The 17,369-nt window shown below is 40.9% G+C and overlaps 1 protein-coding gene across 1 annotated transcript; it reads left to right on the forward strand.

Annotated features, from left to right (window-relative positions):
* The first annotated feature begins 804 nt into the window (after nucleotides 1-804).
* Nucleotides 805-17,369, forward strand: MGP2 (MALE GAMETOPHYTE DEFECTIVE 2). The gene is made up of 11 exons (XM_077371379.1): nucleotides 805-1,149; nucleotides 1,253-1,329; nucleotides 5,008-5,094; nucleotides 5,225-5,302; nucleotides 5,379-5,470; nucleotides 5,590-5,791; nucleotides 5,991-6,081; nucleotides 13,752-13,810; nucleotides 14,048-14,196; nucleotides 15,626-15,707; nucleotides 16,512-17,369. The coding sequence occupies exons 1-11, from the start codon at nucleotides 1,035-1,037 to the stop codon at nucleotides 16,908-16,910; spliced, it is 1,431 nt and encodes a 476-aa protein (XP_077227494.1). The 5' UTR covers nucleotides 805-1,034; the 3' UTR covers nucleotides 16,911-17,369.

Here is a 17,369-nt window from a genome sequence, read left to right on the forward strand (position 1 = left end):
TAAATTGGAAAACATCAAAATGTAATTTTTGGGAAATGATATATTGGTCCCCTTTTGTTACCTGGGTCATCCCTACTTAAGAGTATCCATAAACATGGTTTTAAATTTCAGATTTCGGTCAGCATCGGAACCGAAATTGGAAAAACCCGGAATGGTACCGGATTTTGGCCCAAATTTTGAGAAATTCAACCCAAAAATCTCAAATTTATTAATATTATGTATCATTTTTCCTGAATCTTGAGAAATTCAACCAAGAAATCTCAAATTTATTAATTATATAGCATTTTTCTCGAAATTTAGGCCAAAATTTGGTATTAAATAATACATTATTTTTTAATGGTGTACCTGATTCCGGCTGAAATTCAGTTTCGGTGAGGGCCGAAACGCATTCCAAAACCAAAATTTAAAACCCTGTTAATAAATACACTGGAGTGGCCCAGGGAAGAAAAGGGCAGTGAATTATATAAGGATAAATGAACAAGAGTAGTGGCCTACATGGTCCAAGTCATTAATTCCTTTCTATTCGTTATTATCTTTATTACCCAATAAAAAGACCGGACCATACCATATACCATACCATATAATTAAAGTTAAAAGAAAAGAATCAATTGGTTCTTAGGAATCATGAAATCCCGTAAATTTTTGTTTTGGTGTGTTATGAAAATTATTTGGGATGAAAGAACAAACAACTATATCTTTCAAGCCTTTCAACCCATCAATATGACCTCGTAGAGTGGCTTTTGCTAAAACTCGAGCAGTTTCTTGAAACCTCACTTGGGATATGAAACTTTGAGTATTCAAAGATGCCCGGGTAATTCCCAATGAGATGGCTCAGGCTCGGTCATAGACTCATAGGTTCCTATATCATTTCCCTTTCGAAATTGTTATATAGGCTCTGGCAACCGATTAAAACATGTGAAACAAGATGAATTCGTGTAATTATCAAAATATGGTCGGGCGGATAACAGCTCTCTTTGCCCTTTTCTTCTCACAGAACGTTTTGTTTTGAAGGACAATAACATTCATCTTTCCTGATGAAAGCTCTTAAGCCCTCAAACTCCAACCGGCGACCCACCGTTCTTCTCCTCCTCGCCGCTGCCATTCTCTTCTCACTACTCGTTCTCTCCATTCAGTCCTCCTTCTTCACCGGTAAGAACAAAACCCTAACCCTAACCCTAACCCTTTCTCTCATCTCATCTCATCTCTACTCTTCACTTTCCCTCTCATTTTCATACTCAAATCTCCATCTCAGGAAACAGAAAAGTCTATCTCAGTAAAGAGGATGTTCTCATTCTCTCTGATTTTCAATCTCGCGTCCAGCAATGTGTGGTGAGTATCCTATCACCGATCTGATCTCTGTTTTGCGCTTTTTTTTTTCCTGCTCAGATCTGTTTTTTTTCTGGCTTGCTGGTTCTTGAATTTATGAAATGGATTTTGATGAGTGCTCTTTGTAGATCTTGTATGTGCTAGTAGATTGAAAAAGCTCTGAATGATCTGGAATTAGCTAAACTTTTTAGGTTTTCGTTGGAATTTATTGATTTTAGGTATTCTGTTGCAATGCCAGTTGAATTCTAATCTGGTTTGATGTGCAAAGCATGATAATGAATTTATGCATGGAACTTTGATCTAAGTCGAGCTAGCCCTAATATGGACTCGTCTTGAGTGCCGGTACAGAATATATTGGGTTGAAGAACTGCTTTCAGCGAGTTAGTTATATTCGCAACCGAGTCCCACGCGGTGAACCATGCCGGGTCGGGCCTGAAGAACCGTAGTACTGTGCTGAGCCTATCAAGCCAAGGTTGAGTGAGGGAAGACAGGAATTTAGCCAATGGGACACGGGGGACTATTCTCGCCTCACTTGAATGTTTTCTCTGTGTTGATTGAATTTATTGTTTGGCGAATCTATGCAGTGATATGCTATTCTTGACGTAATATAATATAAGCCGGACTTGAGCTAGGGTTTAAGCCCCCAACACAATGGTTTATTTGCAAATTGTTTTTGTAGTTGGATTTGCAACTTGAAGAAGGATTTGAGAGCTTCCTTAATTAAAGGAGCTATTCTATAAACTATAATATAAATTTCCTTTTTTTTAATCAATTCGCAGAAGAAAATTAAGTTTAAACATTTCCTTTGCAGATTCTTAGAGTAACTTTTCACCTCTTGGATTTTATCTACAAAAGTACTTTGGCTGAATTCTTTTTATTATAGCAAATTTGATACGGTTGTGGATTTTTAGATTGTCCACGCTTCCCTTTGTGTGTTTCTTGAGTATATCATAACATTGTAACACCATGTAACTGCCAAATTATTTTACTGAGGTTATGAAACAAAACACATGTTTACTAGGCAATATTCATAACCCAGAGTGGTTCACCGTTCTTGAAATTTTCAAGTGCTAAGTATCGGATATCTCCTTCTGGGAAATCCTTTGAATGCTGTTTTTTCTTGCCAATGTTTAAACCCAAGCCAGAATTCATACGTTTATCTTCTCCCAAGTTTCATCGTGTTGTCGCTAGGAAGTACCCCATACAAGCTTCCATGCTGCAAACTTTGTGTGTAAAGCTGGTTGAGATTTCCTCTAGAAACTTCAAGCCAGTAAGGTGACATCTTCCTTGCAATGTCCTTATGATTTCTTTTTGAAATGTGTAAGCTATTAAAGATTGCCACTAATCACACCCAACCGTATCGGAAAAAAGGATGTTTGAAGTCAAAACTATGTACCAAGTCCTTAATCAAATAGTGCAAACCTAGGGTGCGGGTTCTTTGGAGAACTCTTAAGCTTTTAAGTGTCTAGACTTTAAATTAAAGCAGTGTATTCAGTCCATGAATAGATTTGAGCATCCAAAAGATAATCAACTAGCAACTAGGATTTGCAAAGATTATTAGCATTTGAGCATCCAAAGCCTACCTAACCAAAGCCAATCAAGAAATTACTCAAGGGTTCAAACCCTTGTTGCGAAGCAAATACATCCCTTTCCTTGCTTCATTAATCTCCTGTATTTTTCTGTTCCTCCCACCTGTTGTTGTCTCCTCTCCAACCAAATCCGAACCAATTTCTTTCTGCAAAAAATCCTCACCTCCATCCAAGTTTATCTCTTCATCTACTTATGCTCTGTTTGGTTGCTTGTAGATGGCTGGGAGATTAGGGGAAGAAGTCGCCAAAGAGAATTAGACAAGCATGGGGAGAAGATTAGGAGGAAGATTTGTGAGTAGTGTTTGGTTGCGCGAGAAGATTAGCAGAAGAGATGTAGGGTGTCATTATCCAAATATAGGGTGGAAGAGAGAGAAAGGGAAGAGAGACAAAGAGAGAAAAAGAATAAGACAAGAATCTTCTCCTAATTCCCCACACAAATTTCACCATTTTGGTGAAAAAAGGGAGAAGATTATGGGGGGAACATCTCCGCCACGTAGGCGCCACCTATAGGATAAAAAGCAATAATGATGTCTAGAAGTTGTCTAGTGGTCAAAGGTCTAAATGACAATCAAACATGCGTTGGGAAGATCTTTGGAAGATCTCAAGCATTTGAAACTCCTACAATCCCCCCAAAATGAGCAAACGAACAGAGAATAGCGATCCTCTCTGTCTTATTTCGCCACCGGGCTTGAACCCTAGAAGTTCTTCTACTCCACTTACATAGCGAGCTACCCTCCAATGCAAGTGTGCAATGGCGGGTTTTTGTTGCGCGTTTAGGGCTTTTCATAATCACCTTAAGAGCTAATTCGAAGGGATTTCTTTCTCCATTGACAATTCACTCTTCTTTCTCTTCTTACTATCCTCATCTGTTGCGGAATTCGTTACGAGAGTTTTCATGTTTACACAGTTGCCACTGAATTTGGCGGTTCTGATAAAACCCATTTTTTTCAAATCGGACAAAGCAACGTTTTCATTGGGAGATTCTGCAACTAGGGATTCTATTTTAGAGACATGGTTTCCGGATCTTTGTTTTCGTTGATTTCATTTCAGTCATGGCGGGAGGAGGAAAGGGGGAGAAAACTCAGAGGGAAACAAAAGAAGCTCCTTTTTTCTTCAGGGAGGGAGGGAGGGTTTAGTTGCAGGTTGCATGGTAGAGATACTCAAGAAGACATGAAAAAATGTGAATGAGGACACTAACCCGAAAAACTCATCAAATGGCTTTTACAGGGCGACTAATAGTCACTCCATATAATCCGGGTTTAGAAGCGTAGCAATTGATGTAATTTTTTAAATAATGGCAAACTACATTCTTGCATTTCTTTAATCTTGTAAGGAAAAAAAAAAAAAAAACTCATTCTAAGAATGGTTGCCAAATGCAACGTTAGATGCAAATTATACATAATAAAAGCCAAAATCTTCACTTCATAAATTTTTTCATAATTACTGTATGGAACCTATGCATTTATTGGTCAGTAGATACTTACATTGCTCTATTTATAGTAACCTTCAGTGGGACTTCCTTTTCTTGGTCTGCACATGGTAATCTTTGCTTCCCAAAATTGTGAAGTTTAATATGATGCCTTGCTTGTTACTTCCGATGCAACTGCTTGCAATAATATATACTTGTCAAGTCATTGTGAAGTCAAATGGGGATACACAAAAATACCTGTATCTGCCATTTCTCATTCATTAGAAAATTCTTGTCATATTCACGCCATATAGGTTCAAATCATGCATTCATCTGACTCTCATAACATGTGATAAATAATGTTGTAATGACGTGAATTAAAGAAGTAGGGGAGAGATCTTGGAAGAACATTAGTGGTGCCCAAAGTCCTGCATGTGAGAAAAGATATGGCGATGCTATTATCTTCATATGACCTGTTAAAGAAACACCTTGATCAGTCATCATTTTGGATTTGAAATTGCAAATTATTCATGGTCATTCTGGACAGTGTTTTTAAGTGCCTCTTGATGTTTATAGCTCCATTGTGTTAGTAGGATCTTTCATCTATAAAGTTACTCACTTTTCGTTCTTCCCATACCTCAGAACTGCTTCTTATCCATGTACTGACGTTGAAATTTCATTTAGGCAAGCAGAGGACTTGGACTCACTGCACGAATTGTTGACCACTGTAAACTGATCCTCACATTTCCTGAAGGCACAAACAGCACCTGGGTTAGTCTGTTCTCTATACCTTTTGTCTTTGCACTTTCCAGTGCAAATTTCTTTCCTTTTTGTTTTTACAGAATAATTTTTTGGGCTTCAAGCTATTTTTATATTAACTTCTTCATTGCGTTCTTCACAGTACAATGAACAGTTTAAAATTTATGAGCCACTGGAATACCATTATGACATTTGTGAGGCTATTCTATTATGGGAACAGGTTAGTTGGTTTTCTCTCACCTTTCATAGTGGTTTTGTCATAAAGGATTATGTACTAAGGCCACGGATAATTCCAGTACCGTAACATGACTACAGTCTTGACGAGGGAGTATCTTGATGCTCGACCAGATGGATGGCTAGAATATGCAGCCAAAAGGATTGCACAACTGTATGATGCCAGACAACTACCAGTTTGTCCTTTTGGTTTCTTGCTAGGTTGTACTCAGGTTGAACTATGAAATGTGGTTGGGGAGTGCAATTGAGCATTTTTCCCTTTCTTGGTTTTAGGGGTACGGACAAATGCTACGACCGTTCTCGTTGTGAGGAACACCTTAATTTGATTTTGCCATCAAAGCCACCTTTTCATCCTCGCCAGTTTCGGAAGTGTGCAGTTGTTGGAAACTCAGGGGATCTTTTAAAGACAGAGTTTGGACAAGAAATTGATGGGCATGATGCAGTTATTCGAGACAATGAAGCTCCTGTTAATGAGGTAATGTAAACACACTTAACATGTTCCAATTGAACCTACTCTGCAAAACGAAAATAAACTTTGATGCCAAGATATTCATGATGAATTATGCATCCCACACACTTGTTCCATGGGAATGTGCTTAGGGTTTGCATTATGATAAATCAATACTTGTTTCTGGAACTGCCTACTGATTTTGTCTTGGTGCGTACAATAACAGAAATATGCCAGGTATGTTGGTCTGAAGAGAGATTTTCGCCTGGTAGTTAGAGGTGCTGCCCGCAACATGGTTTCCATTCTCAATGGATCTGGTGAGCTTGATTTCTACTTATTTAATTTGAGCATAATCTGTAAATGTTTACCCCAGTTATTACATATGAGACTATCGCTTTTCTATGCATCATCTGTTAAGGACAAAAATTATTGGCTCTCAACATTAGCACATTATCTACTTATGATCGTCAATTCATTACCATGTAAATCTTACCCATTATATACTTGTTCAGAAAAACTCATAGTTAACAATTTGCATTGCCTAGAATTGTTCAGTTCCTATAAATTTGGCATCCCTTATTGCGGGCATTAATTCACTATTTCACTGACCATCTGTTGGAGCACATACACAGTGCTGTTTATGGGGTTGAGGTTGGGGTTGTAGAACATTTTATTGGTTTTTTTTTGAGTGATGAACATTTTATTGGTTCTATTATTACTATGATTAAGAGGGCGAGCCTTGGCGCAACGGTAAGGTTGCTCCGTTGTGACCTGGTGGTCACGGGTTTGAGTCACGGAAACAGCCTCTCCGCAAAGCAGGAGCAAGGCTGCGTACATCTAGCCCTCCCCAGACCCCACAATGGCGGGAGCCTCGTGCACCGGGCCTCCCCTATTATAACTATGATTAAGCTAGAGTCCATAAATTGCAAATCTTCCCGTTCATCTTGATCTAACCATCCATAAATCAGAGTAGAAGGTTGTATCTATTTCAATCGTGTATCCCGGATCAAAATGTTTACTTTAATAAACCATGTAAGGAAAAGTAATTTTTTTTTTTGACAGGCACGGAAAAGTAATGGTGATAATTACTTCTCTCTCTCCCTCTTTCTCTCTCTCTCTCTCTTACAAATTAAAGGTTAAAGTTCTCTCTCTCTCTCCTCAAATAGTGCAAGACTTATGAATTCCATTTTGTTTTGTCCGGAGCAGCTGGAACGTTCGTTCCAGAATGGAGAATGGAATAGAATGTAAAAGAAACTTTCCGTCCTGTGTTTTGTTCTTTTCCATTCTGTTCCGGCTTGTTTCAGTCCATTCTGAAAATTCTGCAATAATTCCAGATGTGCTTTATTATCATTTTTTGGGATTTTCCTTTTTACCACTTTTTAGTGATGGTTTTATAGTTGTTTGAGGGGCATCTTGTGTCTTTTAACCCCCACAAACAAATGGGAAGGTTAAAGACACATCAAAATCCCTCATTTCACCCTTTTGTAGAGCCCACTTCTTTGAATTTTTTAACTATTTAAAAATTCTCTTTGGCTCTATATACCCTTGTATCCTCTATGGACTTTTTTGGTCCGCTTTTCTTTTTCAATGAATTTATCCTTACTATTAAAAAAATATATTTAAAAAAATTCCACTGGTTGCAGTGCCTTTTCCAGAACGAAACACCGGAACATTCCATTCTAGTGAGCAACACCGGAATGGAATTGTATTTCAAAAAAAAAAACACCGGAATGGAATTAATAACTAAGGTGCATTTGGAATTAATAACTTGAATGGCATACATGCACATAGTTTGGCTGCATGAGATTTTGGCTGTGGGGGTTGGGCATTTAGCTCAATGGTTGAGGCTTTGTGTCTCAAACTTGAGGTTGCAGATTCAATCCCTGCTTAACTACCAAAAAAAAAAAAAAAGATTTTAGCTTTGCACATACATGCTTGCCTGTCGGGACTAGAATTGTTGGCTATGCTATTGCTTGTGAAGATATTTGAGCTGCAGATAATATTTAAAGAGATACTTCCAGATTCCTGAATGTTGCAGATTCATTGAAAACTGCAGAGACATGGTGTTCAACTTGTGGAGGGGTTTCAGAGTGACCTAGAATGTATATTCCAGCTCAGATGTGTATGTACTGAAATCAAGTTACCAATAAGTCTATTGGATAATTTATTTGAACTATGACAACAGACTGGTTGTAGTGCGCTCTGGAAGGACTCAGAGAAGAATATCTCCTCCTATTCGCTGCAAAAGGTAACTATGTAGCAAAAGAAAAATGGGAGTAAGATTTATCATTTGACTTTTGGAGCGGCAAGACAATCTCTGTGATCCAAGATAATGTCAGAGAAACTAGTCACAATGTATTGTGTTAGAACGTCATGAGTTCACTATGGTCTATCATATCTGGCAGGCCGAGGTTCACTTCTATTGGTTTCTCAACTCAACTCAACTAAGCCTTTGTCCCAAACTAGTTGGGGTCGACTAATGAATCCTTTAGAAAATTTTCATGAAGAAGGTGAAAGGATCTACCCGGCTCTAATTGACCAAGTCTAATCGTAACACTAGTTTGGTTCGTTTACATGGATCAATTTCTTCCATTCTATCCTATCCAAGGTCATATTCTCTGTTATATTCGTAGCCCTCAAGTCTTTCCTCACTGTTCATACCCAAGTTGTTTTCGGTCTGCCCCTACCTCTTTTTACTCCATCAACTTGGCATGAGTCACTTTTTCTCACTAGAGCATCCAAAGGCCTACATTGGATATGCCCAAACCATCTTAAGCGGTGTTCTCTCATCTTCTCCTCTATTGGTGCCACCTCTACCTTTTTACGGATGTCGATCTAACCTTGTGTGGCCTCACATCCATCTAAGCATTCGCATCTCCGCTACACTCATCTTATACACATGCTGCTTCTTGGTGGCCCAACATTCTGAGCCGTACAACATGGCTGGTGTCACGGGGAAACAGTTCAGGACACAACCGGTATTAAAATCCATCTCGTCTCGTCTCGTTGCGTCTTGGAAATGCGTTGTTTATAGCACCTTTGGTCGCCACTCGCCGCTAAGCTGGTTGGTTGGCCAAACTCTATAGGAGGAGTTGACCCCGTGACTTGCTGACTCCTCCCCCGTTAGGCCCAGCAGGTGTGGGCAGGAGCCTTGGTGGCTTGCTCATGAGTTGCAAGAGGACTTACTTGTGCATCTGTTGCACACAGTAGGAAATCATACTTCAACTCGTAGGCGTACCCTAAGGGAGCATTGTGTGCGGACTGCGAGCTATCCATAGGGATGCTCCAGTTTCTTTGGTTGAGGATGGGGGCCAAAGACAGTGCATGTGGGTTGGGTTCCCACATGCATTGCGCGGCGGACCGGTGCAGGGGGCTACTTATACTGTTTGCCCCTCTGCACCGCGGTACGTCTCGTGGGTAGGCCATTCTCTAGGCCTTCCATGGGTTCGTGCCGGGGCGACTTCGGTTGCCCTCGCGAGGTGTACACCTTGCGGATCAGTCCCTGGGGCATCTTGCTCCTTGGATGACCAAGCCCTAGTGCTTGGCGGGTGGTGCGTGGCATCGTCATGCCTCGTACTCGATGGACTTTGCATTCGGCCCCAAGGCCTTATGTTCGATGTACTCGTGATGCAGGCTGATCATGAGTGTGGGTATCTAGAAGCGCATGTCAAGATCTGAGCCAAGTAGCCTGTTGAACAGCTTAGAGTTTGTGTGCACATTTGAAGCATCAAGGGGTGTTGGCGTGTAGGGCCTTTAAAGGCTTGCACGATTGAAGGCTGGCCCTAGCATTCGTGCATGTTGGGGCGCCGCACGGGTTATTCCGTTGCTCAAATATTTGGCCCGTGACAGTTGGTATCAGAGCAGAATGTCCAAGCTATGTATTCAGAGTGGGCTTTGAGAATTGGTGCCAGATGGTATCTAGTGCCAGATCAGAGCAGGTTGTGAATCAAGAGTTTTCAAGGAGCTATGATACAGTTGGTGTCTGTGCTGGCATAGTTGCAGCAAGTGGCAGTGTTTGCGGCTATGATTAGTGCATCTCTAGTGCATGTTGCTTTGCACAAAGGAACGGGAAATGCTTTCTGTTGTGGCGGAGTTGGAAAGAGCTTGAATGTTAGCACACCAAGTTGGAGGTGCCAAGTGCGGATGTCTTTGAATCTAACACTTTGAAAGTCCATTAGTCAGCCGAAGAAGAGCTAAAATTGCGTGGGTATGTTCTTTTCTGTGGACTCTCACTTATTCTACTTGAGTCGCGCAACAGAGGCGCGATGGCCTGGAAAGATTAGTACCATCAGTGTTTGTTCAAGCATTGCTCAATGGATTTGCTCGAAGCTTGATACAGTGTTAGAGCTGCAACCGTCGGCGAACAGGTTGGCATCTTTCAGTGACCCACCGATGTGTGAGATCGGAAGTGGCAGTTGGGGAGTTGTGAATGCTCCGTTGCAGTGTTGGCTAACATTGATGTGTTAGCATATGGCCTTAAGGGCTTGCTATGAAAAAAGGGTTGGCTGCTGGCATAAGCCTTCCCCTATCAGATGAGGTGTTGAACGTGTCGGCACCAAAGCGCTCACCGAAGTGAATTTGCTTGCTCAGTGTGATGGCATAACCAGTTTGACGAATTAGCAGACATGCTCAGGATGAAGAGCTGGTCAATGACTGAAGTACTTTTATGGCAGTTCACAATTACAATCGAGCATGCGTGATGCTCTTCTCAGAAAGACCTTGGAACGAACGCCAAGGCCGCTTAGATTTGATAATGGGTTTGCTGTGCTGATATGGGACAGTGTGGTGAGCTCAGATGGCATATGGGCAGACTGTGTTGGTATGGGACGACATGGTATGTTTGTGTGTTTCTTGCTGCTTTAGAATGTCTTAGTTTGTCGAAATTGAAAGGACAGCTCAATCTGAATGATGGAATATTTGGGGTGGTTAGCAGTGTGAGTACTAGCCGCAAGTGCCCAAGGAGACCATTTGTGGCATAAGGGTTGATTGTTCAAATCAAGTTCTATAGTGTTGAACCGAAGCAGGCAAGACTAAGCGTCGCAGTTGATTGATCCCAACAGGGGATTCTTGGCCTCAGGAGGAGGCGAGACTGATGTGGTGGTCTCTTTGCTTGGGAGTGCTTGTGGACTCCGTGGTTGGTTTGCACTTTGCAGGTGGCAAGTGCTGCACTTGGCCGAAAGTGAGGCAGGTGCTGTGCCAGAAGTGGTGGCACATTCAGGGAGAGACGAAGCGGTGCAAGTTGGCCATTTCGGAAGACCACTCCAGAGGAAGCTCGAGTGTAGCTGAGGAGGAACTTGGGAGTTGCTTGAGGAAATGATTCAAGCTGGTCGCTCTGCCCTCATGGAGTTTGGTGGAGTGCTCAGAACCATCATCACCGGTTGTAGGTGAGCCAAAACCTTCCATGCCGAAAGTGATGGCATGTTATCCGGTTGTAGGTGAGCCAAAACCTTCCATGCCGAAAGTGATGGCGTGTTATCCGGTTGTAGGTGAGCCAAAACCTTCCATGCCGAAAGTGATGGCATGTTATCCGGTTGTAGGTGAGCCATAACCTTCCGTGCCGAAAGTGATGGCACGTCATCCACAGCGTTTGTAGGCACCGTCAGAAAACCTTCGCCTAGTTTGATGGAGTCCGAGAAAACCATCGTTGTTGAGGATAACTCCAGCAGAGCTATAGTGCAGTGATTGGTAGAACTTGACGCAGTGTGGTATGCAGTAGAAGTCAGAATACGCTGATTGTCGAAGCACCAGTGGCAGCTGTTTTCAAGATTGAGAAGTCATTGTTATTGTGGAACTGAGCTTCACAGAGCGTTCAGTGTCGACGAGGGCGTCGACATTATCAGGTGGGGGAGTGTCACGGGGAAACAGTTCAGGACACAACCGGTATTAAAATCCATCTCGTCTCGTCTCGTTGCGTCTTGGAAATGCGTTGTTTATAGCACCTTTGGTCGCCACTCGCCGCTAAGCTGGTTGGTTGGCCAAACTCTATAGGAGGAGTTGACCCCGTGACTTGCTGACTCCTCCCCCGTTAGGCCCAGCAGGTGTGGGCAGGAGCCTTGGTGGCTTGCTCATGAGTTGCAAGAGGACTTACTTGTGCATCTGTTGCACACAGTAGGAAATCATACTTCAACTCGTAGGCGTGCCCTAAGGGAGCATTGGGTGCGGACTGCGAGCTATCCATAGGGATGCTCCAGTTTCTTTGGTTGAGGATGGGGGCCAAAGACAGTGCATGTGGGTTGGGTTCCCACATGCATTGCTCGGCGGACCGGTGCAGGGGGCTACTTATACTGTTTGCCCCTCTGCACCGCGGTACGTCTCGTGGGTAGGCCATTCTCTAGGCCTTCCATGGGTTCGTGCCGGGGCGACTTCGGTTGCCCTCGCGAGGTGTACACCTTGCGGATCAGTCCCTGGGGCATCTTGCTCCTTGGATGACCAAGCCCTAGTGCTTGGCGGGTGGTGCGTGGCATCGTCATGCCTCGTACTCGATGGACTTTGCATTCGGCCCCAAGGCCTTATGTTCGATGTACTCGTGATGCAGGCTGATCATGAGTGTGGGTATCTAGAAGCGCATGTCAAGATCTGAGCCAAGTAGCCTGTTGAACAGCTTAGAGTTTGTGTGCACATTTGAAGCATCAAGGGGTGTTGGCGTGTAGGGCCTTTAAAGGCTTGCACGATTGAAGGCTGGCCCTAGCATTCGTGCATGTTGGGGCGCCGCACGGGTTATTCCGTTGCTCAAATATTTGGCCCGTGACGGCCTCACAGCTATCTTATTAAACTTTCCCTTCAACCACTTCTATTGGTTTCTAAAGGGTGAAAAAAGAGTCCTATTAAAATGTTTAACTAGACAAAATCATAATTAAAATTGAGGCCATAAGTACCAAACAAAGGCTATCTTACACTGTGATGGAAGAGTAAACCCATGTAAACATATGCCATCGAGTTAGGGTTTGAACATATGACTACACATCTAGAAACACCTCTCTTAAGGACCTACTCTGAGAACTGTTATATTTAGACCCATGCTTCATGCATGTAGATTGTAGACATTAGTAAATGTTATTCACCTTAACCCTTGACACTGACTAGATTGACACATGCATTTCTAAGTTTGACATGAAACTGGTCTAGCAAAAACTGTCAAATACTTTGATCCAGAGCTTAACAATAATTGTGATGTTAGGGATCTTTACTAATGAAAGTACCATAGGAAGCGATATGCTGCTACAAGAGACTGTTGCCTAAACTGCAAATTTAAAATAATTTTTTCTGGTTTCAAAACGTACCTTGGCCTTTATTCCTGGAAGCGCTAATGATATGTTGGATTCTTTAGCTAGGGAAGGACTTGATAGACATTTGTGGATTTCTTTCTATTGTAGCGACTTGTATTTTAGGCTGCTCCTTTATCTTTTTCTGTTTTCCCTCCTTTTGGGCCTATCTGGTTCGCTTCTTTTGATTCTTTTTCTTTTCTTTCTCTAATAGTAGTTCATCCTTAACCTCTCTTTTCAAAACAAATTTATGCATGAAAAAGAACACACATAAACATATTGAGATCAAATTTTCATCTTTAAAAGAGTTTTTATTAATATAGTGATAATGTGCTATTCCGGATTTCTGCCGTTAATTACATCCTCTGTACAAAGAAAGGCCTTTGGTTATCCATCAAGGGGCTTTGTACAAGTTAAATTACAAACGTTAGTTTATACTCTTTGTTTTTTCTCAATGCATTTATTTATTATGATGTCAATTCTATTTCCATTCTTTCACCTCCTTGCTCGTTTCAGACTCATCTTTTCTAGAAAATTGCTTTGATATTTATAGTCATCATCTCAGATTATACTTTATTTGAGGTCAGCTTATGATTACTGTTTTTTGTTCAGACGCTTGAGCCATACTTGCATTGAGCTTTTAAATGCCGCTCATTAGATAATATTTTCTGTAATTGGATTTTTTTTCTAGATTAAACTTACTTCCAATACATTTCAATCTGCAGCTGATGAGGTGTTAATAATCAAGAGTGTGACCCATAGAGACTTCAATACCATGATAAAGGTGAAGATGTGGTATCATTAGGCCTAACCAGTGTTTTGATTTGATAGAAGGTTTCTTTTTTTAGTATATTATCCTACTTATTCTTACCAGCATAATGAATTGACTTGCATTAACATCTTACTGCATGCATATAGTGGTTTATTACCTAGATTTGAAACATTTGTCTTTGTGAAATAAATATCCCAAGGTGACTTATTTGATGTCCAACATTAATGTCTCTTATAATATGTGATGCAGGAAATTCCAAATCCAGTTTATCTTTTTCAGGGTATTGTGCTACGAAGAGGTGCTAAAGGAACTGGAATGAAATCTATAGAGTTAGCACTCTCCATGTGTGACATTGTTGACATATATGGTTTCACAGTGGATCCTGGCTATACAGAATGGTCAGTCCAAATGTTTTAATGTGCTTGTTGGTTGCATTGTAACTTGTTTCATTCTAGTATCTCTATACCTTCTTAACCACTACCTTCTAGCTTTGGCTTATAGTTACAACGAACTTCTACCCAGGGTTTTAAATTTTGACCGAAATCCGAAATGAAACCGAAATCGATTAAACCCGAAACTGTAGTTTATTTCGGCCAAAATTTCCAAATTTCGGTCGAAATTTTGTTTATCCCGAAATTTCGTCCGAAATTTAAGGGCCCGTTTGGATGCAGAGAAGATTTTGATTTGGATTTCTCACATTCACAGCCCTTTTTGCATTGTAATTTGGATCCGATCAAATTCTTGGATTTCCAATTCAGCAACTGACAGTGAAAAAAATCAGATTTCAAAATACGCTGTGCAAATAAGAAATTGGAAATCCACAGATCTGGCAGTTTCCTTCACCGTCTTTGCTCTTCAACCCCTCCTCTCCAATAGGAAGTACCCCCTTCCCTCTCTCTGTCTCCCTCAACATGAGCTACCGGATCTATTCATTTTGTATTCAAAACTCAATTCCAAATCCAAATACAATATACCAGGTATTCAAACGGGCCCTAAGGGATTTCACCCGAAAATCTGGTTTTTTGATAATTATTTAATATTATCCCAAAAATTTCAGCCACAATTACCGGAATTCGATCGAAATAAAGTAGGAGAAAAAATAGCCATTGAATAGGTTTCGTTGGATTTCGGCCAAAATTTCGGTTTCGGTGAGGACCGAAACGCTTTCCGAAACCGAAATTTGAAACCTTGCTTCTACCTAGGGCTGCTCCCGCTTTTTCTGATATTTGCAATTCCCTTCATACTATTATCATAAGTGATGACTTGATTTATCTGTTTGTCTAGGTTTGGTGGGAGGTGGTAGTTATTCAACTTTGTTAAATAAAGAGAATAAATCATATACAGGGATCTCGAGAAAGTTAATTGATATATGGCTTTATCATTAATTTGTAACAGTACACAACATTGTAGATCTTTTCCTTGTATTGTTATATGAGCAACTTTGAAACTTGATATTTTGTTAGGACTTAGACCTTGGTGAAACTTGGCCATTTACAGTGAAGTTCTAGCTAAAATCCATTACTTTCTTTTGAAAGGATAAGCATTCTACGCTGTAAAATAGATACATTTCTAGGAAGAGACGTGCTCATTCTTTCTTTAAAACAATTAGGCATTATTCGCTGCAAACTTCTAATTTACATGCATAGACACCTCCATACCTAAATTTATAGATTGATACGCAGAGTTAAAATATTACTATAGTGATTTTTTGGCTTCTGCAGTTCCGCGATGCAATATGCCCGTACAGAGAACTGCTTATTTTGGTTGACTGTTGATCTCCATTTTGCCACAATCAGCACAATGATCTCATCGTTTGTTTTCTCATAGGACACGCTATTTCTCAACCCCCAGAAAGGGGCACAATCCATTGCAGGGAAGAGCATATTATCAACTTCTAGAGTGCCTTGGTGTAAGCCCTCTAACTCTTCCTTTCAGTACACAGACCTTTCCCTCACACGGATATGGAAGCATGCACACATTCACAATTTAGGTATACACACACACTTGCACTTTGTGATACATGCACATGCATTTATTTTGCCAAGGTACAGGTACAGATGTTGAGTATGACATGAGCTGATATTTATTTGCACTCTTAACTCCAAAACTGCAGATATGTGTATATGGGTACATGTATTTACTATTTACTAGCAATTGTTTAATACATTTGAGATGATCAATATGCTATTAATATGATTGATAGAAGCCAAATATTTTTTTTGATGTCAAATTTAAAAAGAAACCTAATTTATGTTTTGGGATTCCACAAATGCAAGATCATAGCTTTCATATCATTAAAAAAAAAAGGCCATAGCTTTCATCTATAGAACCTTTGATGGTTAGGAACAAACTTGGTTAGCAATTAATGTGATTTCCATTTATACCTTGTTCGTTTTGAATTTTCAGAATCGATTTAGTGTCCAAAACTGATTGTTGGACTCTAAATCAGTTCTTAAAATCAAAACGAACAAGGCCGTAAGAGTATCGTGTGCATGGTTTCTTTGAAGAATCATGGCCCAATATCCCATGCACAGTTAATCCATCAAAGTGTGATGTTCAACATAGAATCAGATACTTAAATCCCTTTTACAGATATAAACGGCCACACTTAGTTATGGATCTAAATTGCTTGAACTTCAGTCCCCTTCACAAACTTAAATGAGCGCACTTAGTTATGCATCTAAATTGCTTGGTGTTTGTGGTGTACATGCAGGTTATTAGGATCCATTCTCCCATGAGAGCTAAGAGGAAGCAAGACTGGTCAGATGTGCCGAGCAGAGAAGAGATAACCAATGCCCATGCTGCCGCTTTGCGGTTGAAGAGAAATCAAGCCAATCAGGGAGATGCTTTGGGTCCCTTTGGTCGTTGTAAGGTATGGGGCACAGTGGGGCCAGACGGCAGTGGGCCCATTTCTGGATCGCTGGACATGAGTGACACCCGGAAGAACTCGAATTACAGCAAGTGGGAAGTACTGCCTTTTGAGAGCCTAAGAAAGGAAGCACAGGAGCATTATATTCAAATGGGAGGTGTTTCATTGTATAAGATGGATGGGAATAAATTGGATGATCTTGTCTGTGTGAGGCACTCCTTAAAATCCAGTGTTTCTGAGTAGATGGTTTGGGTCTTCCCTTCTCATTTCCTTATAATGATGGGTTAGTTTCTTGTATAATAGAGGCAGACCAAAGTAGGAATCTCCATTGATTTTGGTGTCCAAGGGAGATGGGCTACTGAAACTTGAGGTGTTTTTTTTTTTTTTGGGTGCTTCAGTTGAGGTATGAGCCACTGTTCACTTTGCTGAAGCAGAATGTGTAGATAGGTGGGACCTACTACGCGCCCACATTGTATTACAATGTGGTCGCATTGTTGCTGATCGTGACTCCCTGCTATTGGGCAAAGGCACTAAACACTCGCCGCATCTGAGTCTTGGGCCATACTTGTTGAAGGGTGTGACATCGCTTTTCTTGAAGAAATATTAGCTATATGTGAGGCGGATCCGCGGCAAAATCCTGATTTCGTTGTTCTTTTGTACTGTTGCTTGAACCATTCATCTGCTATTTCGCCCTTGCTGCTA

The sequence above is a fragment of the Tasmannia lanceolata genome, unplaced genomic scaffold (assembly GCF_043159265.1).
Source record: "Tasmannia lanceolata isolate RefF3 unplaced genomic scaffold, GAP_Taslan_0.1 ptg000037l, whole genome shotgun sequence".
In the NCBI taxonomy this organism is placed as follows: Eukaryota; Viridiplantae; Streptophyta; class Magnoliopsida; order Canellales; family Winteraceae; genus Tasmannia; species Tasmannia lanceolata.

What these genes read in the sequence shown, in the direction of transcription:
- MGP2 (XM_077371379.1), top strand. Translation starts at nt 1,035, where the DNA reads ATGAAAGCTCTTAAGCCCTCAAACTCCAACCGGCGACCCACCGTTCTT. An exon ending in AAGGCACAAACAGCACCTGG is followed by an intron (nt 5,095 to 5,224) that starts GTTAGTCTGTTC and finishes CGTTCTTCACAG; the next exon opens with TACAATGAACAGTTTAAAAT. An exon ending in ACTTCAATACCATGATAAAG is followed by an intron (nt 13,811 to 14,047) that starts GTGAAGATGTGG and finishes TATGTGATGCAG; the next exon opens with GAAATTCCAAATCCAGTTTA.